This window comes from Canis aureus, chromosome 33, assembly GCF_053574225.1.
Source record: "Canis aureus isolate CA01 chromosome 33, VMU_Caureus_v.1.0, whole genome shotgun sequence".
In the NCBI taxonomy this organism is placed as follows: Eukaryota; Metazoa; Chordata; class Mammalia; order Carnivora; family Canidae; genus Canis; species Canis aureus.
In genome coordinates this window covers 9935583-9959661 of record NC_135643.1, presented here as the reverse complement: position 1 = coordinate 9959661, position 24079 = coordinate 9935583, and the positions used below count along the sequence as shown (strand labels likewise).

Below are 24079 nucleotides of genomic sequence, written 5' to 3'. Positions count from 1 at the left end.
GGCAATTAAGAAAAAATCCAGCATCATCTGAAGCTGCAGGGATGGGAGGGAGGGGTGGATTGCAAAAAACATTCAGTGAATGAGTCATTAGGTATAATACCAAACAGAGACTCACTTCCTTATTTGATCCCCAGACCCATGTATTCTGAGTATGGAAGAAACAGTACTGTATATGGATTGCCTTTCAAAGCATGGCAAATTTTAGCTCTCAAATAGTTTGAAAGCTTCAAATGTTTATAGCATTCATTTATTTCTTTGAATTTAAATGCAGTTATTTATGCTTCTAAAAACCCTCTGATTGCATTCCTTATTTTGAGTTTTGTTACTGTTACTGTGCATACTTTAACATCAACCAACCTGTGCATTCATGGCAATGAATAGCATACCTTAAAATCTGGCTCCTGTGAATGGGAAGGAATAATGTTCATTTAAAATAACCAGAAAATGATCTGGTTTTATAGCTAGAGAAAACCTAAATATCACACATTATTAGATGAGAAATTCAAGCCCAGAGAGACAAAATGACTTGCCATATTCACATGGCTGGACCATTAGAAAAGAGAGCACTTTTCTTTGTTCTTTTGTCTCCCACTCGAGGAGGCAATTATATACTGGGGTTTTTTGGCAAGATACTCTTCTTTTTTTCTTTTCCTAGCAAGTAGAATGATTTGATACTAGTAATTTTTAGATCTTTATTTACAACCTAATTGGCATGTGACTCGAGGAGAAGGTATCAGAGTAGGAATCCAAAATAGTATTTTCTTTACCTATATCCTCTACCCATATAGTAGGCAGAAATTCTAAGGGCTACTTTGTTTGTAATTCTGGACTGCTCTTGGATCTCTGCAGCGCTGCGTATGATGCTGTTCTTGACAGAAATGTGGCCATTAAGAAGCTCAGCAGACCCTTTCAGAACCAAACGCATGCCAAGAGAGCTTACCGGGAGCTGGTCCTCATGAAGTGTGTGAACCATAAAAACGTGAGTTGTCATTTTTAAACTTCTGGCAGTGGGAGGTTGTGAGATTGGAGAAAAGAAATCCGTGCCAACTTGAGTAGGAAAGGCTTTCTTTACTTTGTAATTTCTGCCTGTTAAGATTGTTTATCCTTCCATATGCTACATTTGATTTCATTGTCCTCATGATAGCTTTCTGCTTAAAAATCATCTAAAAACCATATGGCGTTAGAGGGGATAAATTTGATAGATATTTCCTGCTCTGAAACTAACCGTATTTGGTTCTCTATCTCCAAATTTACCAGGGAGCTCCATTTTTTCCCAAAATAATAAAAAGCAAACAAATACAAAGTAAAAAAAAAAAAATTCTACAGAACACCATGCTATATTTCTTTATAATTTAAATTTAATTATTAACAGGTGAAAATTTGTTATCCTCTTTGTCTTTTAGCTCTAGTGGCAGTGGCCTTCAAATGTTCACTGTACACACTGTGCACAGTGTCTCGTTTTTTGTTAGAGTTGGGCAAATGTGTGGACGCATATCTACAAAGCACTTTGGGACAGGATCTTCAAGAGCATTTCTCTTGGGAACTCAGTAGGGTGTACCATCACAGGACTTCCTTCTGTTTCAGAGTATAAACTTCTTTAACTACAGACAAAACCCTCTAGAACTCTTTCTATGCTCCCATTCTTAGTAAGGCAAGATGAGAGAGAATTCATTATTTTAATAATGACTATTATTAATAAATAACTGATATAGTGCATTTAATTTATTATCTCTAAATGTATAATGGAAAGAAAAGATAATTTATGATAATAAAACTATAACAGTAGCTATCATAACTCCCTGAGAAAGTTTTTCTGAAGTATGAAAATCACACCAGATATATGAAATTATCAGTGCTGTCTTATAAACAAATGAATTTGTCGTGAGGCTAAGCATCTCTCAGTGACTCTAAAGAAGAAGCAAATGTACACATGAGAGTTTAGTTGGAAGATATTTGAAATACAAATATGTGGACTGTTTCTCAAGTGACAGTGTTTTTTTCTTCTATCACTTTACTCTGATGACTATAGTTCAGTCATTTGACACATATTGTTAAATCAATGAAAGGTGCCCCATGTGTAGATCAGATGCTAAGATTATAGTAGTGGATATAACAGAAACTAATCCTTGCCCATGTGGAACTCATGTTGTCCTGGTGAGGAAAAAAGTCCATCTGACTGGGTGATGGGCACTGAGGGGAGCACTTGATGGGATGAGCACTGGGTGTTATAGTATATGTTGGCAAATCGAACTCCGATAAAAAATATACATATAAAAAAGAAAAATAAATAGGCAAATGTAGAGAAGGTCAGATGGTGATAAGCACTATTAAGGAAAACGAAGCGAAGAAGGAAAATTATTCTAGTCAGTGCTGGATGGGTGGGCTAACTTTTTAAAGTAGATTGAGTGGGAAAGGTCTCACTAAAGAGGCAAACTTTATGATGTACCCATCTCTAATTTGGCCAGGCAAGGAACATGGTACTTTTAAAAAGGAATATATAAACAGCGGAAAGGATGATTCATACGAAAAGTCATTCTACTAAAGCAAATTGTTCTTCAGTATGTTAAATAAAGGCAGGAACAAGATTAACCACATGGCCAATGCAATCTATTTTTATGATAGCAGAGAGGATGAGAAATACCATGGGCAATGGAAAATGGATAGATAAAGGCAATGAAGCAATCGTACGGGAAATGTTGATAGTTTGTGTTTTCATATATTTATATTTCCCTAGTCTTCCTTCCCAGCCCCATAATACAATAAATACATTGTAGAGAAATTCCCACGCACTTTGCCAGCTTGAGGGAATCCTATATTTTCCCTGTTCTTGACTGAAGTGTGGAGGTTCTCATTTAAGATACCTAAAAAGAAGTTCCCAGTTGAAAGGATTATCTGTAAATGGCTTTCTACCTGCTACCCATCCCTTTTATGTGTGTATGTGTGCATGTGTATGTCTAGGGAAATAAATTTCTGGAACTAGTTAACAGGGAGGAAGTTCACTTGTGACCAAATGTAAATTCCACAGGAGTACTTGTAATACTAAGTAAAAGCAGTCAGAATGCAGAACTCTGTAAATGCTCTGGAAAGTAAAGTAAAACAGTGAAGTAATCCCAACTTTAATAATAGAGAAGAATATCCATTTAGAAAATGAATGTTCAATTCTAGGAAGTGATGTCTAATGTGATTGTGAGGCCAGGACAACAGTGATTCACATCTACATTTTAAAATGCTGGAATAAAGGAACTGAATCAGATTCCTGCATGAAATTGTTGAACCAAAATGAAAATACCCGTGATGCTATGTTTCTAAAGACATGTACTCTCATTGGTTATTAGAAGGAATTAGCATTTACAAGGGAGCAAAGAAAGAAGAAAATCAAAGAAGATGAAGGCGATAAAAACAAGACAATAGGAAATGGGAAAATAAGAATAGATAGTGGAGAATTTACCTTTTAAAATAATCTAAAATAAATAAATAAATAAATAAATAAATAAATAAATAATAAAATAATCTAAATTACGTTTAGAATACCTAGATTATTTATTTTCCAGGTTAGCCTTTTTCCATATTTAAAGGTTATATGTGTATGGTGTATGTGTGTGTGTGCACAGTCTCTGATGTTTTTGTTTGAAGACATATCAAAATGAATTACTTTGCAAAGTTGATAAAAAACTAGAAAAACAGGCCCACTAAATATGCGTGAGATATATACCATGAGACATGTATCACAGACATTTTTCAACGCAAACTGTCAGTAAATGTAAAAAGGCACTTTAATCACAAGTTTTAAAGATATTTTGAAATCATTTTATTTCTATTTGAGTATTCTATACCTTAAGATTGTTTTAAAAGAGGTGATCATGGTTTTATATTATAAAAATCAATATGTTATAGCTATTGCCATATATATGTTGATGTATATATATTACATATATGAAAATATTGCATGGTATTGTGATTTTTTTGTCAATAATTCCTCAACAAATGAAACTATGTGTGGCCTGAAGCATTCCCTAAACTTGACTGCATTTCTCAGATATTTAATCATTTTGTTTCATTTTTTATTACTTCATGTTTCCATACCACTATGCAGTATATTTGGAAATGTGACAAAGTTGTTTGTTTTTTTTGTTTTTAATTTACTTATACTAGAAGGTAAACTTCTTTGCTACTTAATATATAAAATAATGAAAGCGGGAATCAAAATATTTAAGAAACAGAATTTCGATAGCTTTTTAAATACATTTTCTTTTTTTTTTTAAAGATTTTATTTATTCATGAGAGACACAGAGAAGAGAGAGGCAGAGACACAGGCAGAGGGAGAAGCGGGCTCCATGCAGGGAGCCTCACATGGGACTCGATCCAGGGACTCCAGGATCACACCATGGGCCGAAGGCAGGCACCAAACTGCTGAGCCACCCAGGGATCCCCTTAAATACATTTTCTACTAAATTCATTATTGATAATCATCTAGGATAAAACTTTTCCCAGGATATCATTATAGCTTAATTTAAATAATATTTGTGTGTGAAACGGAAGCAAAAAAACTCAAGTAGCAACACACACAAAAAAATATTAAATGAGAGTGTTCATTAGAGGAAAAGCATGACCTTGCTACATCTTGTTAAGTGTTTTACTGCTGCCCATTTTTCTTACGTGGCTTTTCTTTTTTTGCTTATTAATTACATTACAATTCTATATTCTACCAAGGAGAATCACACTCTAAAGCAATATATCAATTATATATCTTCTTTGATTCTTCCTTCTGCCTAAGAATTTGAGCTTTTTAATTGTATTTAACCTGAAGACATATATCATATGTCCTTTCTGAATACATTTTTCACTGTTCTAGGAGATAGTTCTAGAAATTTTTTCCGACTTTTTTTTCTACTGTAGCACTAGTCTATGACTTTGAATTGGATTAAATAATTGTTTAAATATGCTTTTTAAATAATTCGTTTTCTCACTTTTTCTTTCTCTCCTTCCTCTGTCCTTTCCACTGTTTCTCTTCCAGATTATTAGTTTATTAAATGTCTTCACACCCCAGAAAACACTGGAGGAGTTTCAAGATGTGTAAGTAACAAAACTCTTGAAGGAAGGGATAGCATAGCACTCACATAACGCAAGGGAAATTGACAAAATCAGTGGATGAAATCCCTTGTAAAGATTAAAGGGAGATAGATGCTGCGGGCAAATGAAAGGGAGCCAGTGATAGGACAGAAGGTTCTGTTTCTGGTATTACTTTTAGGAAAGATACTTCTGCTTCTTTTTGGCCTTCTGGTGCTTTGTGCTTTGTTGTCCAATGTTCTTGGTTCAATCAGAGAAGATTTATTATTTATCATGTATTTTTTATTATCAATTGATCCTGTGAAACTTCTAGAATTAATCTATTCACTCTGAGAACTTATAAGAGGGACATGTTAAAAATCATTTTAAAATTGTTACTTCTATTTTTGTGGTGCCTTTGATTTTGTGCAAAAAATATCTATCTAGAAGATAGTGACAATAACAGAGAAGTGAATCCTCATACATTGTATTATTTGACACAGATACATTGCATTTGATGGGAGATGCTATTCTGATTTTTTTTAATTTGTAATAATATCTGAGAAAGAATTCATAGAAAACTGAGGACAAGATATAGGTAGAAAATATATGGGCAGGAACCAAACACTAATAAATGCTGCTTCTGCTAGTAACCTTGTGATAGAGTTACCATGGCTAACATGTGCAATACTTGAAAGTTTTTCATATACTTAATTCAGTCAAAGGTAGAGCTGGGAAGTTTGGAAGACTTACAGATTTAGGAGGAGATTCTGACCTCTTTGAAGGACTTCACAGATCTTGTGATTTGGAACTAACCTTGTGGATTTACCTTCCAGTTACTTAGTAATGGAACTGATGGATGCCAACTTGTGTCAGGTGATTCAGATGGAATTAGACCATGAGCGAATGTCTTACCTGCTATACCAAATGCTGTGTGGCATCAAGCACCTTCACTCTGCTGGAATTATTCACAGGGTGAGAATTCCTACTCCAGAATTATAATTAAGATTCTTTTGGAGAAGAGAAAGAGCAACTGTAGGTTCTTTTCTTTATGTAGGAAGGGTAGGTTGAATATAATGTACTTCCTCGTTTCTTTTACAATAGAATTAGCACAGAGTTCACTAACATATAGAAGAAAATTTTAGCTATACTGTAGCTGATTTCATTTAGCATTTTGTTTCAGCTCATTGAGAGTCAACTTCTGAGAAGCCTCATGTTTTCTAGCTCCGTGATTGGCAGAGGTCATATGTGCAGCTGAAAGAAGACTGTTCGTTTCCACAGTTTGTTTCTGGCAACAGAAAGACAGCTGCCCTGATCTGCTCTTTTGTCAGGGCTAGAAACAAAAAATAAGCTGAAAGGTTTATGTTGCCACAAGGAAAAACCTAACAGCTGACAATAAATGATATGTTTATTCTAAAACCTCTTCCCAAGATGAGCCTAAATTATAAAATTGATAGCACAAATCTTTTCTGGGTTTGAGAAGCTTTTGAAGATACCTTAAAAATATATTTAAAAAATAGTTGTAACTTCTTTAGGGCAGTAATCATTTGTTCTATATAGGGCTTTGCAGTCAAGGGGGCTTCCTGTCAGTACTATTGCAAGACTGCCATACTGATTGAGTAGATAGAAATCACACGTTCCAAAAAAAAATAAAAAAGGAAAGAAATCACACGTTCCATTTGCTGCTGGCTTTTAATTTCTTCTCTTGTTCCTATCGCCAGGATTTAAAACCAAGTAATATTGTAGTCAAGTCTGATTGTACATTGAAAATTCTTGACTTTGGACTGGCCAGGACGGCAGGCACAAGCTTCATGATGACTCCTTATGTGGTTACACGTTATTATAGAGCCCCTGAGGTTATTCTGGGCATGGGCTACAAGGAGAACGGTAAGGAGGCTTCTGCATAGCAGCCACAGAAACCATGAAGAAAATGTGTATATGTTTTAGACGGCAAATGGCAATGTTCTCTTTCATGTATATGAATGTATCTTTTTAATAGGACTGCCAGCTTGCATATTCAAAAGGTTTTTTAAAATACTACTAGGAGGAATCACTCATTAAAAATGTGAAGGATGTTTTTGAAAAGTAAGCTTTGCTACAAAAACACTAACATATGTTATGGCCAAAAAGAATTGTGGATAGAGTCTGACTAAACAGTCAAGCAGATATTGATTAGCACAAGCTGTTGATATTGAGAAAGATTGATGTTTGGGTTGCAGCTTAGTTCAAAAAGAGTAGGAAAACAGGAAGTAGTCTATCTGTTGCACTTGGCTCTATGGCTAACTTAGATTGATGGCTCTAGTCCTAGGAAAAGACAAAAGGATGTCACAAATCCTTGGAGTGAGAATCTTTACAAATGCTCAATGAATAGTCAATTTAAAATAATCCAATTGTTCAAGTTACTTAAGAGTTTGTTTAATGCTTTAAACTGCTCTGTGAGTAATAGTTAGGATAGCAATTACCTAGTAAATTTTTATAAATTCCAAATCATGGAAAAAAATATTAAATTTTACATTACTTTTTTCATTAAAAATATCTATTCATGTTCATGTATTCATGAACAGTTTAAAAGAAAGGGTAGAAAGAATCTTCAAAATGTATTGCGATTTGATTTTATGAAAGGCTTTATAAGATATCTATTAGAATGCATTGCCATATATTATTTTGAAAAGAATATCTCTAACAAGTAATGTAGCATATTAAGAAATGTGTCCAATAAATTTAAGATCTAAAATTGTTTTAAATTAGGATTGTATATATATGTGTTCAATGTACCTTGCATGGTTATTTGATGTTTTATTCTATTTAATTCCTAGCACTCTATTTTTATAAGTTTTATAAAAATAATTATCCATGTATTTTCATGTGCAAGTGCTACAGGGTAGCTTTATGAAAATTCCCTGGCCACCAAAGTTTTAAAAAATTTCTTTGTGTACTTCCAGATTAGAAGGCAGCCAGTACTTTTGTGCATTTGTGCATTAGAAAGGGAAAAGTCAGCTCTTAGGAAGGTCAGGTTCACTTTGGTGAGCGATGGCAGGATTCTGTTAACCTTTAACTTGAAAGAGGCAAATCTAATCCTCTTCCCAAGGTATTAATACCACACCTAACTTACTCGGAAAAGAAGATATTTGTATACATTTTTCATAGTTTATTTGTAAAAAAAAATGAAAGGGGAGCCAATTAAAAAAATCAAGAAATCAAGGATCTACTGAGGTCTGGGGATAGGGTCTGAATTTGCCTAGTACAGTGTTACAGATCTCGGTTGCTCAAATGGCATGTAATTTCCTCCCTCTTCCTTCCTTCACGAGAAGAAGGTTGCAATTAACTGCCTTAGTTTTTTCACTTCTCTAGATCTCTGAAGGTATAGCTAGCACTTGTGCTGCCCACTTGCTTGTGAGAGGAAGGTTATCATGCAGAAAAACCCGCTTGTTCCTACATCAGGCTTGCCCAGCTATCCCACGCACCTAACCCTGCCTTCCTTCCCCAAGGAGCATCTTGGCCTCATGTTTTTGCCTCAGAGTTCCCTTGGTCAATACTGAAAAGCAAGTCGGAAGAGGGTAAAGATTGGCAAAAGAAGGTGAAGCATGTTTGGTTAATGAGTATGACAACTGAGAAATAAACAAATAAATAAAACAATTTTTAAACATCTTTAATACTTCTTTTTCGCTTTACTTCCAGATGACTCCTTTACATGTGCTAATTGATCATATCTTTATCCTTGAAATACTTCAAGTAATAAAGTAAAAAAACTGATGTTTATTTACAAGGAAAAGCTCTGAACAAAAAGCTAAGTCCCGAATACCAGGGATTCCAATACTTCTGCCTTTAAGCCACGGTTCTAGCTGTTTCCTACTTTCTTGGATTTGCTTACATGTACCTTGTTTTGAACCAACCAACCAGCCAACCAACAACCAAACAGAAACAAAGGGAACCAAAGAGTGGTCTCTCGTTGCCCTGTTCCACCTAACCGAGTGGAAAAGAAAATGGAAACAACCACCCCTCCAGGATAATTAAGATTATTTTTGCTATATTCAGCAAATGGTAGAAAACCCTTGATGGCTTTTAGCCATCACTTGTTATGGAGATACTTTTGGGGTAGCTTCTGCTTTTCTATGTCACCCCTTTATGGCCCTACAGAGGCAACTAAAGTACTCATAAAAGTTTTTTTTTAAATTATTTTGAGTTCTCGTTAAACATTGTTGATGTAATTTACAGTGGTTTTCTTTTGGGGGTAACTTTTGGTGGGAGTCAAAAATTGTACCTTCTAATCAAACTTCTTTTTCCTCCTCCTTCAGAGATCAATTATCTTAGTTAACTTTACTTTCCTCCCTTTTCTTCACTTCCCTCTCTCCTGCTCTAGTGGATATATGGTCTGTGGGATGCATTATGGGAGAAATGGTTCGCCACAAAATCCTCTTTCCAGGAAGGGACTGTATCCTTGTACCTTTTGCTGCAGCTTTACCTGTTTTGTTCTCTCTCCCTTTAAACACATAATGATTTTACCAGGAGAGTAAAGATAGAAGCAAAAAGTTGGGTAAGTGGTATAATTGTGATTTTAAAAAGTGATGATTTATATAATCTGACCAGTACTGAAGACTACCTACTGCAATGATTTGTTTTAATTAAATTTTTTATGAGCTTTTTTCTTTAAAATATTTTCTTGTCTATAACTCAAAATAGCAATGCTTTTTTTTTTCATAAATAAGAGAGGTCACCAAATCCCAAATTATTAAAATGTATTTATCTTTATAACTAGCAAAAGAAGTCACTATTTGCAAGTATTTTTCATCTTTTTTCTAAAACCATTTTATGCTTCTACAACATTTAGGCATGATATAATTTCTCTCCTTACTGATATCCTAAGCTTGTGTCTGGAGTTTCATTGATTTGAATTACTTTTGACACTAGCCAGTCTTAAATAGGTCAATATAGCATATCCTCCTTAAAACATGAACTTCCACATTTAAAAGTCATAATTATTATTCAAATTGTAGAGATCAGCTGGGTTTAAAATAGGCTTCCCTTACTTGACTTGGAGATGTGACTGAGACCTAGATAATTGGTTTTCCAATGAAATTTAGAATTTTAAGAAGTAGTGTTTATTCAAGTTCTACCACTAAGTCGTGAACTAGAGTTATCAGAAACTTCTTGGAGAGATATCCATGATTTAGAATTATTAAATGAGCTGGCATATTTCTGAAATGACCAAAAGTTTATTTCTAACAAAATGACATATTAGTGTGTATAATATATAGGTAGTAAAGTTTACATATTAATAGAGAATATACTTTTATACATATAGAAATACCCTGCTAACACACAATCATGCAAATCTAAGTATAACAACAGTTGCCAACATTAATAGTGATAATGCAAGATTGAGTTCAATACAATTATTATATATGATTTTTTTTAGAAACTGGCAATAAACATGTGGTCCATAACTCTATTAAATATTATATCTGATTAATAAGAAAGCTCTATTAAGGAACTCTTTTATTATGTAAGAAATATTATGGTTGTTATTTAGTAGACTCAATGAGAAGTTTATAAAACCAAGAGCACTCATTTATGAGGCATTTGTTTATTCTGCTGGATATTAGTAAGATATTCTCTAAATTCCAATAGTAAAGGAAGAGTAATGACATCTTCTAGAACTATGCTGTCCAATAGGTAGCCACTAGCTACATGTGGCTATTCAATACTTAAATTATGATTAGTCTGAATTGCATTTTGTGTGCAAAATGCATACTAGATTTTGAGGATATAAAAAGAAAGCATATAAAATATTTCAATTTTTATATTGATATTAAAATGATAATTCATTTAACTTTCATTTTATTTTAAATTATTTATATTTTGAGGATAAATCATATATCCAAGGTAGTTGATTTGAACAATATTATTATTAACAATCATATTTAAATGTACTGATTTTATATAAAAGTAGGAATGTGTGTATGTGTGTGTATGTGCTTTGTTCTTTGGAGTATGATATATTTTAGACCAGAAGAAAAGGAACTTCTCAATCAATACTCAAAATGAAGTTTCACAGCTACATCTTTCTAATCCACTAGTTAGTGGAAGATAAAATGTCACAAAATATCTCATTTCCCTGGGATGTTAGTATAGGTCACTTGAATTCCATGTGGTATGGTTCTCTGACATCTAATGTAGCTCTTCAGACATTTATCAGGATTACTTTTCTCCTATTTTAGCAGTATTACATTTAAAAGCCAAAAAATTAGAAAAAGTCAAAACATTTTCTAACCCAAAATATGCTTCAGAAAAAAAGACAAAGATAATAGCACCATATGGATTATTCTCTGTTCTTCCAATGATTGTTTTCTTGAGAGTCTTTTTTCCCTTTTATTATAGTTTGTTTCAGGAAAATGTCTGGAAATAAGAGTAAATTGTGCTAAACTCAATACTTAAAATATATATCCCTGATAAAAGTTAGCTAGAAATTGAATAAACTCAAACACAAAAATTTAGATTGTGATAGGGATTTGCATTCAGTATTCCTTTGTCTCAGTGATGATCATATAAAATGTCTTTGATAGCCTACTGCCATATACGATAATGAGTCAATGGAAAAGTTACATAAAGACACTTATAGTGGAAACCATCTTGCTTAAGTTAAATTTTACTTAAAGAGGAGTAAACGATTTCCGGATAAAATGTGTTAGAAGAACTGCCATCTTTCTGGAAATGTTTCCATTTAGATTTAAATCCTTAGTTCATTTTAACTTATAATTTAATATCTTAAGTCATGATGACATTTGAAAATTAAACTGTAGTATCCCTATTAAACAACAGATTGCATGTATTCTGTGGTTTTGAGTGGAATTATTTCATTAATCTTTACAGGAAGTTATTATAATTTTATGATTAGAGCTTCCCACCCACATGAGAGATCAGAGCATTGAATTAACCTCACTAACCATGATGATCAGATATAAATTTCGGGATTGATGGAGTATATATGGAGAGACGAATCATACCAATATTTTAGCATATTGAAATGATTCCAGCATTTTCTGGAAGTAATATCAAAGTGTAGTATATGCTAATTGACTTCGTCCAAGATTCTTTTGAGACGTAAAAAAAGAGCAATCATAAGTTCCCTTGACTTTCCTTTATAATTATTCAGAGTAATTTCTATTAAATTTCTCTGAGGCTGAAAAATTATATAATAGTACTCTATCATCATAATCAAAATTATTCTTCCCTCTCCACAGAACCTTTTAATGTTCCCTTTCTTAATCTGAATCTATGGCAAAAATAGTAAAACACCTTAACAAATTGAGAAATCTTATGAGATTATTATTGATGACTGAAGTTTTAGCTATTTGTCTTTGCATTTTGAGAACACTGTGTGGGTTTTCCAACTATGGATATAATCCAGATGATATCACAGGGTAGTTTTTTGATTATTAAAGTGTTGGCAAATACATACATACATACATTTATACATATTTGCTTTTCCATTAATTGATTTGCTAATTTTTAATATCCAAAGGATCATTTATAAAATATTTGTTTTTACTGTGTGAATAGTTTAATTATACAAACATATACTATTACACACTCCATTTTTATTATAGTGTTATGGTTAAAACCTATTTCATAGTATATATATTGACATATAGTATTACTAAAATATCTTCAGTCCATGACTAATTTCAAGTTAGCAATAAATATATGAGTATATGAGGTCCATTATATTCTTAGTCCAATGGTCATAAAAGAGGTATCAGTCACTTTGCATTTCATTCAGATTTTCTTTAATAATACCTTATAGTAAAGTTATGCTTTCTTAGAAGTTATATTTTTTATTTTTGTTTTTTAAAGGAATATTTAGTCACTGACTCCTTCCCAAACTCCAAACCCAAGTGGGGGATGCTGTATTCTTGATGACTGAAGTCTCATATTACCAGTAGAATTTTCATATAATTTCCCATAAGCCTACTTCTTTTAGATATATTCTTTTTACTTTTTCCTTCCATGCTACTTCAAATGGCAACAGCTTCTTTGAGTAAGGCCTGTGAAGTCCTTTATCTAGAGTTCTTGACCAGAGTTCCCTGGACCTCGGTGATATTAAAGAGAGGCACACTGTATTCATTTGAAATCGCTAAACCTCTAGTATATTATCTCCAATTAGGGCCAGATTAGACTGCTAAAGTAGCCCATTTTTCTTTTCCTTCTGAAGACATGAGAAATTTCAGTTAGGATGAAAAGGATGTACACATAAACTTGCCAAGGAGTCAAGTTACTAAGGAGCAGATAAATGATTTGCCAAAAATATATTTGACTAAATAAAGAAAATATCCTCAAATTTAATTAATGTCAAAAAAATGAATGAATGTCATATTTCTCTAAGCTTGAACTTGAAAATTAGGAATAATCAAAGTAAGGTGAATAAAAATAGAGGTTGTGGATTATTATATCCATCTAATGCAGATAGATATTCTTAATCCTTCTTACCTCTTTGAAATAACCATGCTTACTTCCTAATAAACTTCTGCAACTAATACATTGCTATAATCTGAGTCTTTTACCTAATATTAAGATAATACAGTATTATCCCAAACCATGTATGATTTATGACTTTAAGTAAAAGTGTCATGTAAAACTTCAGTCATTCTTTCATACCCATAGACAAATTGCAGATAATCAGGAACATTTAAAAAGATAAGACTTTTCACCTTTATTTCTTTGTGCCTGTTTGAAAGAATATGTTGTCACCATTAATTTGTTCACCACTCTTTTATTATTATTTTGAGAAAATCTAAGTAAGACAGGAATCACTAGAGTGGGAGCTTGAGATCAAGGTGATCTAAAAAGATGGAAGGAGGATACAGTTATAAGAGGACTTTCTCCGGGAAAGTTGAGGCTAAGGCCAGAGTACACCAGAAGGTGGGATAAGGCATGAAGGTCATGAAAGGAGCTCAGAGAGGGATGCCTGGGTGGCTCAGTGGTCAAGCGTCTGCCTTTGGCTCAGGTCATGATCCAGGGGCCTGGGATCAACGCCTGCATCGGGCTCCCTGCGAGGAGCCTACTTCTCCCTCTGCCTATCTCTCTGCCTCTCTCTCTGTGTCTCCCATAAATAAATAAATCTTAAAAAAAAAAAAAAAAAAAAAAAGGAGCTCAGAAAGATTTACTGCAAGGGAGCACCAAGGCAGGATGGACTTTCAGGGTGGAACGGAAGGCAGAAATTGAGGAGCTGGATCTTGATCCCTTGGAATCTTGGGAGAGGAGCTGCTGAGCTCTAGCATTCACAAAGCTCCACTAGGACTACTATCCCTCTACAGTTCTGTAGACAGAGTACTGAGTGATTTTTTTTTTTTAAATGAAGTATTGAGAGGGGAAACTACAAACAATAAAACACACTCTTTAGTCTTTACTGTGATATTCCATTCAAACTGTCCCAAGCCCTGTTGGCCCTTAGGACAGAGTTCCTGAATCATGTGCTACATTCTTTCTCCTTTCCACAGTCAAAGGAAAGTCAATGCATCCTGGAATAAGGCTCTACGAACTGACTTCTGGTCCTGTTCACTTTGATCACGTGACACCCCTTAAGCTTTAATTTACTTTATAAAATACCTCCTCTCCCCACCTTACAGGATTGCTGTGGCAATAAAACATTACATCTTTACAAACATGCACATACCTGCAAAACCTCCAAAGTTAAGAAACACAATAGTTATATTATAAAAGTTCATCAATTTGGAAACACTCCAGCCCACATAACCTTCAAATTGAGTGAGATAAACTATAAAAAATGAGAATAACAAAAAGGCTACCTAGAATAAAGAATTTCTTTCAAATGAGGAGAAATGAAAGTTATCTGTGACTTAGACAACAGTAGAAAGAAAGAGAAAGGTTGCCATTTACTAAATAAAATACTTCTGTCACTTGGTGTACAGAATAAAGTGAAGATCCTGACATTCATGATAATGTGAGACACTTGGAGCCGGCGTTTGCTGTTTATTGATAAGAACAATGAAAAGTGAAAGGTTTAAAAAAAAAGACATTTTTCAACGTTAGAATTTCCTTGAATTCCTTATTTCTTTACACTACAGAATTACATGAATTTTGAAAGATGACATTTAAAACATGTTGGTGCAGTAAAAAAATTAATTAAGCCTTTGTATAGTAACATATTTTGTAAGTTTCTTAGTCTCTAGTTTTATTTGTTAATTTAATATAAAGCTGAAGTTTCCTCCATTATTATAAGTTTCAATGGATTTTTTTCTGTTTTTCAAAAAAGCAAATTGGAAATATAAACTGTTTTAAATAAAAGTTAAAAATTAATGATATAATGACAAGTTCTAAAGCAAGAAAAGCAAGCTGAGTGGGTAGACTCAAGAAGAAAATCTTCCTTTGATTTCCTGACATTAGAATACTTAGCATTCCATAAGTGTTATTTTTCTTATGTAAATTTACATGTACAAAATATATATGTTTCTTTAGTCTTTGATAATTCCGTGTTTTCACTGAAGTTTAAAACAATGTGCTCTTGTTAAACATCTAAATTTATAATTTGTGAAACAAACTTTTCAAAGAAATAGTATCACAATATAAGAAAATCATATTAAATCTTCTTGCTATCGTATTTTAAGGTATGCTTTGAAAGAAAATTTATCAAAGCACATTGTCTGAATCCTATGATAAGTGAAGATATAATTAGGTCAGGGAGAAAAGCAATATAGTCTCACAGTTGTGTTAATCTCCTAGATGGGGAATATTTACCAGATTACTAGATAGAAATTCACATAGTACAAAAAATATTTCACTGTAGATTACAACCCAAGCCATTGACAGAATGTGGAAATAACAGTAGGATGCCTTCTTTATTTAGATTTAAGCTGCCAGGGCCTATGTTATATCATTTCTATCTCTTGGCTAGAATAGAAAAAAAAAACATAATTTAGCATAATTTAATGCCTGACAAATGATACAATGACACTTGAGATTTTTGCTCTTAGAAAATTAATCACCATGATTTAGTAACACCAAAACTTACTTAATAATATCCCTTCTAAAGTGACTCAGTTTTTGAGTGTCACAGTTACAAATGAATCTCCTTTCTGCCTGTGGGAATACTAATGACAGGAGAGGAAATGTAATAAATCAGAGTCAAAAAGCAACCAGAATTCTAACTGGGCAGCATTAATGTACAAAACTTTACAGAGACCCAAATACTATATCAGGCAGTCTCAGAAAGCATCAAAATCCAGTTTCCAACAGTAATCAAATTTGCTATTTTTTTTCTCAGGTCTATGCATGATCAGTATTCCTTGGAATATCTTGAAAATCTCATAAAATAATCTAGTCTCCTTGATAAGTAGATATGTATTTAGTTGAGGGAAGGCTTACCACCAACACCCACCTCCCTGCTCCAACAAGATTTAGTATCAAATTCTTTTATTACTGTTTTAGTTGTGATGAATAATTCACAAAATCTGGTGCAATGACTTTATCTTGAGAAATAATACTGACTTGAGTCGATAAAGATCCATATAAATTCATATGCGTATATTCCACTTATGTAATTCATAATAATAGAGTTTATCATTTCTAGGCACAAGGCTTAGACTTAGGTGGCATAACATGGATAGTCTATAGAATAATGAATAGTGAGTAAAGTTAAATGGGAATGGAAAATTAAAAAGTTGTTTAGGGCGTTGTTACTCAGAAAGTTTCTTTAAAATAGAAAAAATAGAATTTATTAATCAGTATTTCAGATCTAGAGTTTTTATCTCTGCATTATTTTTATGAAAAGCTTTTTGATCCATTAAGTCTATTTTGGGTTCTGACATGAAGATAAATTTCCAAAAACTGGTCTTCTTCTTCTTTGAAATACTTATATCCAGCAGAGCCACACAAAAGAGAACTGGGAAATATACCAGTTAATACCAGTTATTAAACTAACAACTGTCTAGACCATTTGAGACTAAAGCAACATAAAGACTAAGATTCCATTTAGATCACCTGTATTGTTATTGCTGTTGTTTAAAGGCCATGTATGAAGGAGTGAAAGTCAAGGGATTTTAGTTTGAAAGATGGAAATCTGTCAGTTTTAGGAGAGAAGTGGTCAGGGATCATAGACTATATATTCACATAAGTTAAGATTTTATTTAGATGAAGAAGCAGGGCAATTGGTTTTAGATAATGGAAAGAAGTTCCATAGAGTCAGCTGTGATTGAATATGTGGAATGACTTTCTAAGTGGTTTTAACAGTGAAATGATCTGTTCCCCTCATTGGAAAGATTTATTATATCTAAATATAATATTAAATAAATATTAAGTAAACCTTCCAGAATATATTTAATTCCATACTTACTATGTACCAGGCAATGTAGAAGGATCTTTACCAGGCATAATCCTTTTAAATCTTTTTTTAAAAATTTTATACTATACTAAATATATATACTACTAATTTTAATACTATATTTAAATAGTATTTACCATCTACATTTTAGAGAATGAAATTTATATTTAGAGACATGAAGTGCCTTGACCAAGGTTATAGAAAGAGATAATATAGAAGAGATATTTTTTTGCATTAAATAAAAAATAAAAATAGATGTTTTCTAACTCCCAGATACAAATGCTCCCAGATTCTGTTTGTGGCAGAAGCCACCTTTTCCAAGTGCTTGAACGGGTACAGGCAAGAGAAAACGCTGCTTATTGAGTTTTTAGCTCTCTCTGAAGTTTTTGGTCAATGTCTTCCTCAATATCTATAAAAATAGATACATGTAAATAGCAACTTAGACTGGTCACTTTGGATAGTATGATAAGAAAACTTGCAATTTCAAAACAAATGCATTTTCAGAGATCTTTTTCTTTTCTCCTTTAATCAAAGATTCTCACAATACCAAACTCTTGTGAGACAGATATTTTCCATAATTACAAATGCATTAATAATAAAGGGCTGCACAACTGTTTGCTCTATCTTTCCCTGATATTTTTGCATGTCACTTGCTTTCCTAAAATGGAAGCAAAACAAATTTGCTTCTCTTGGTATGCTTATCACCTTCAAAGCTGTAACCATTTCTTTGCAGTGATCACTCTGTTTAGGTGTTAAGTCAAATAATGGAAAATTTGAGTTTAACCTGAGTGAGATTTTCACATTCGAAAGAATCTCGTGAGGAATTCCTTAAGCTCACTGACAAATTACAAAATGTAATTTGAAGAGTAAGTGGAGCAGAATTATAGTGTATTGCTAATTTAATGCCTCTTCCTATTTGCTCCCCCTCAACATATTCTTCTAGGTTATTTTCCCCCTTAAAAATGACCTATCTCTCTTTCTGACTTCCAATACGAACACGTGAGTAACCAAGTATGGTTAAAGAGAGAGATTTTACTTTCTTGCTTCGCCTTTTCCCGTCTTGCCCCTCCCTGTGTACCCTCTGCCTTAGCTTACTGGTTTTAAGTTCTGGATGATAACTGGCAATAGCAGAGAAACCATTGTAATTTCACCTCGAATTCCAGGTTTCTTTGGATTCATAGTCTGAGAAGTGTTAGCTCTTTAAATTATGTTGTTCATTTCCTGTTGAACCATCCCATTTTGAAAGCCAGTATTTCTAACCATTCTAAAGCAACCATGTTTATAAGAATAAGACAAGTCTTCCTGTTTAGAAACATGCTCCTTTGATGAGAGTCAATGAAACTGAGCCAGCATATTTCAAAACATTCATTCTTGAACTGGCATCTCACTTCCGGAAATTTATTCATATTTGTAAGTAAGAGTAAATGTGTTTTGTAAAAGAAACCCTTTCTTCTGAGGTTGCTGGCAGCTCAGCTTTTTTTTTTCTTTTTTTCAGATATGGTATATGAAAGAATAAAAAAGAAACCATTTTGCATGTTTTCCATATTAACACAATCTATAATAATTTACAATACAAATCAGTAGGATTCTAGTAGATGAATGCAACTTAGACCTTTTAAATCAGAAACTAAATTAATCATTGAATTATAATTGCAAAGTAATATTATCATGCATTAAATAGCATTGAGTGGCACTGTTAGCTCAGTTGCATAGCAGAAAGCGCCCTGACATCCTTGTGTTCTCCCTATTTCTCTGTTTTAAAACACTAATGATCATTAAGACTGCCTTCTGAGCTAGTCAGTGAAAGGTCAGACCATTGCTCTATGGCATAGGTAGCCAAGTGTTTTCATTTATTTGCTGTTCTATTCCTATCTTCTTGTTTATCTTCATTTCATTTTTGTTTTCAGTTGACATGTGGTCAGTAGGGTGCATCATGGGAGAAATGATAAAAGGTGCAGTGCTGTTTCCTGGCACTGATCGTATCCTTCTTAGCAGCCAGTGAGTGGTCTCTATGGGTGTCATTCTCAATCAATTCCCTTTGGTCTCAAACATGATACTGCTGATGGTACATATTCACTGCCTTTAGAGGGATTCTAGGAGACTCCAATGTCAAATATTTACCAGCTGGCATCATTGTAGAATAACCTTGTCTCCTAGCTAGAACTTATGGGGATAATACAGTATCCAATATGAAACATTCAGCATGCTTTCAAAAGGCCTGCCTTAAAATTCAGTCCTATGAAACTAGTAACAGTGATATGCTCTTCTCTATTGGTTTTTTTTTTTTTTGAGTGGTAGATGTTTTAAAATTGTTATTTTCATAGCTAGATAATAAATAACAAAATATTTCAGTTAAGACTGGAGATTCATGCTTTTAAGAAATATACACCTGACATGGAAATCTTTAATCAGATTTATTTTCACCCTCAAATATGATAGGTTTATTTTAACGCATACTCAGAAAGCATGCATATGAATTTCATTTTAAAATTTACCAACCTCTTTTAAAATTCTTTTTGTCATTTACTTCATCTCTAAGGATAATTGATCCAATTCTGGTTCTTATTTTTCTACATTATTAACAAATGCAAAAATTAAAACCTCATTAATTAAAAGATTATATAAAATATCTGAAGAAAGAAATTTCTATCACTTGAATAAGTAAAAGTGATCTTCTCTTAGCTAACAAAGATAGCAAGTAAAGATTCCAGAGGCTTTGCAGCATTAAATACAGACACTGTGTTATTAGTATATAGACACTGTGTCTTTAGTATATGGGAGTGTAATAATTTATTTTCTTAAATTAGTTAAATATTTCCCACATTCGGTCACTTATTAAGATATCATATCTTCACCATATTAAGGATAAAACCTTTGCTTAAATGACCATGATTCAAAAATAAAATCAAACCTATAATAATGGGGTTTTAATGTATAATTAAAGTAAATCTAATTACTAATATAGTATATCCTAACCATACTATGATTAGCTATTTGCTTTGGAGATTAATATATTACTTATATGGTTTATATAGTTTCATACATATATTCTCTGTATGTATTAAAGGACCAGTTTGGAAAATGACTGAGTTAGGCACTCAATTTTTGTAGAATGAAAGAACTAACCTAAAATGTCTTATTTAGTAAAAATTTAAAGTTACACTGTTTTTACTTCTTTTTTCTAGTCTTACGTATGACACATGTTCATTTTTCAAGTCTTTCTGTCTATATTGCATGAATTTGCCATATTCATGTTTATGTTAATGCTGCTTAAAAGTAAGTTGAGTTGATAAAAACTAAATTCCTTCAGACTTCTAAAAAATAGAATTTCTTTATTTTCTAAGGAATTTTAAACTTTACTTTGGTCTTTGGACATGAACATGAAACAGTTCTTAAGTTTTGGCTAATTTTAGGCATTTAGTGAAAATAGACTCAATCTGTTACCTTTGTACTCTGCTTTTTCAGTTCATTGTGGTAGAATAATCAATTAGTGAAATGAGTATTTGCCACCTTTAAATTAAAATGATTATTTTAATTACTTTTCTTGCATATTCTATTTAAAAATCAAATCAGATTTCCACAACTGAGTTAGTAGGTATAGATGAACATATCTTAAAATCCATTTTTTGGGGAGAAATTGCTTGGATATCATTTCTAACAGTTATTAAAATCCTTATAAGTAAAGCTTTAGCCTGCTACTAATGTTAAAATCTCATGATAGATACCTTTCAATACCTGAGCTTGATATTTTTATATTGAGTTATTTCTGGAGTTCTTATAGGTATACATTTGTAAATTTCTTGAAGGACAAATGCTAATTATTTTATAAAGTGGCTTCTTGAATGTAGGATGTGGTCTTTTACTGATTTCAAAGATGTTGGTGAAAGTTTAAATCATTCTTTTTCAAGCAAACAAATTATGAACACTGAATATCATAAAGTTAAACTTTAAAATGTAAGACAGATTATTTTTTAAATTCCCTATTATTAGAAGTGAGTTCTCTGAAGAGGCAATAAAATTAGATCTCAGTCTATTAGTTAAATGGAACCTTTAAAATGGAGTTAGAGATATATAATATGTATATTATACATCCATACAATACATCATAAGAAGTCATATTATTTTAATTAACTTATATCCTCATTTACATGAAGGCATTCTCAAAATAAATAATTACTAGAAATCTTTGCAATATGAGCTATGCATATCTTCTTAATATATAAACCATTCAACAAGACTTAAAATATTAATAAAGCCTTATCCCCTTTATCTTCTATGTCTAAAAAATTTCAACCTGTTATTTTTAGCATTGAGAAATTTAGATAGCTAAAAGCAGCTTTTAAAGTTTTATATATTGGGCAGCCTGGTTGTCAGCGGTTTAGCGCCGCCTTCAGCCCAGGGTGTGATCCTGGAGACCTGGGATCTAGTCCCACGTCGGGCTCCCTGCATGAAGCCTGCTTCTCCCTCTGCCTGTCTCTCTCTCTCTCTCTCTCTCTCTTTCATGAACAAATGAAATCTTTAAAATAAAATATAAAATAAAATTGTATGTATTTATAGACTACCTTATTGGTAAATGTATTCTTAAGTATATATTAACTCAATTTATTCAAATCAAATGTTTTTAACTCTACAGAGGAATCAGAACTCAACTATTGAGATGCTTTCTTTTGGGAAATCTAATGAATTTCATCATAGCAAAATTTTTTACTTTAAATATTATAAAATATTTTAAGTTATACAAGTGAATTAATATTAGACATATAGCTATGTAGAAGACCAATACAATGAAAACATATATACTATCACTCAGATTAAAAAACAGAACATTACCAATATCTTTGAGTCTTTTGTGTTCTTCCCAATCATATTCTTCACTCTTCCCAGAGATCCTAAATACATGTTTTTACGATCTTCTTAACTTTCTTTATATTTTACCACAAGTATATTTATCTCTAAGCAACATATGGTTTAGCTTTATGTGTTTTACATATTGAACAAGTCGCATTATTTTGCTACTTGCTTTTCGTGGAAGTTAACTTTATATTTTTGAGGTTTATTCATGTTGATCCATTAGTTCACTCATTTTCATTGCTGTAAAGTATTGCAGTCTCTGAATATTCTATAGTGAATTTGTTTTCCTACAAATAGGCTTTGGAATATATTCAGTTTATGTTTTTGTTTTTGCTTTTGCTTTTATAAATAATGAAGCTATGAACATAGATCTCCAGGAGCACATGGGAAAGGGAAGTTTTTTTTGTTTGTTTTTTGTTTTGTTTTGTTTTGTTTTGTTTTTAATGATAAATTCCTGGGCACAAAGGGGTGCACATTTTAAACCTGACTATGTATCATAAGATTGATTTCTAGAGAAGTAGTATATAAATATAACTGTCTACTCCACATTGACACCAAATCTTGGTATTGTGAGATTTGTTTTTAAATTTTTACCAATCTCTTGGATATAAAATACTATTTCACCAGAGGCTGAATTTTTATTTTCTTAACTGCAAGGGAGGCTAAGTATCTTTCCCTATGTTTATAGGCCATCAGTCTTGGTAAAGTTCCATTTTTTAAAACATTTTTTATTGTATTTTAAAAATTGATTAGTAGTAGTTCATTACATATTCTGACACTACTCTTTGTCAGTTTTATGTGTTGCAAATATCTTCTCCTTGTATTTAGATTATTTTCTCTCTTTATTTTATAGTGATTTTGGAATTTGGCAGTTTGTTTTTTTGTATTCCCTTGTATAAAAAGTCCTTAAGATTTTTATGTCTTAAGAATTCTTTTAGGCCTATATATTCTCTTGTAATTTTACTACAAATGTTTTAAAGATTGGTCTTTTACATTTAAGCCTTTAGTTCACTTGGAACTGATTTTGTGTATAGTGTTAAAGAGGGATCTAATTTATTTTATTTCAGTTCCATATATTAATCAGCTTATTCTTTCTTTACTGATAATGCTGTCTCTATCATAAGTTTCCACATATTGAGGGAAAGAGTATTAGATACTGGGCTCTATATTCTGTTCCACTGATCTGTTTGTCTATCTGGATACCACTACTACCCTTTCTTAATACAAATGTATAATATGTACTTATATCAATAAGGTAAACACCTCACCTTTATTGTCTTCTTCAGAAGTATCTTAGCTATTAATGACTCATTGAATTCCCATAAACATTTTAAAATTGACCTGCTAAGATTCCTATTGGTACTTATATTGGAACTGGCATTAAATCTATAGTTTAATATGTGGGAAATTGCTTTTTTAATTTTGATAATTTTTAACTTTCTCCTGAACACACAAGGATCCTAGCACAAAGTAATTTAGGTCATTACTGTACCAATTAAAATATACTGTCAAAAAAAATAAAATTAAAATAAAATAAAATATGCTGTCCGTGCCCAGTATTTTAGTTCTTTTCCTTTAGCATCATAAACTGCCAATATTATAATATTATTGCATACAGTTGGGTTTTTTAGATTCACCTAGAACTCATTTTCTTGGCTTACTACTATTTCTTGCAACTTGGTTCTTTATTTTAAGGTTATTTTCCTTTTTTTTTAAGTTAAAAAGTCAAGTTTATTTTTCCATATCAACTACAAATTATTTGAAAAAAATATGAATGTAGTGCCTCTTACAATAATATCAAATCAAATCAAATAAATTTCTGGTTTCTAGTTCCATATATAAGAA

At 32.3% G+C, this 24079-nt stretch overlaps 1 protein-coding gene across 7 annotated transcripts in view; it reads left to right on the top strand.

The window, feature by feature from the left end:
- MAPK10 (mitogen-activated protein kinase 10) overlaps positions 1-24079 on the top strand; it is a 300398-nt gene that overhangs the window by 216719 nt on the left and 59600 nt on the right. For 6 of the 7 annotated variants that reach the window (XM_077882777.1, XM_077882781.1, XM_077882780.1 and 3 more), the window contains 5 exons: positions 850-979; positions 5015-5073; positions 5883-6021; positions 6768-6933; positions 9407-9478. In XM_077882777.1, the coding sequence (XP_077738903.1) occupies positions 850-979; positions 5015-5073; positions 5883-6021; positions 6768-6933; positions 9407-9478 (566 nt within the window). Of the gene's footprint in view, positions 1-849; positions 980-5014; positions 5074-5882; positions 6022-6767; positions 6934-9406; positions 9479-19290; positions 19363-24079 lie in introns of all 7 variants that reach the window. The other variant, XM_077882779.1, reaches the window with a different exon arrangement.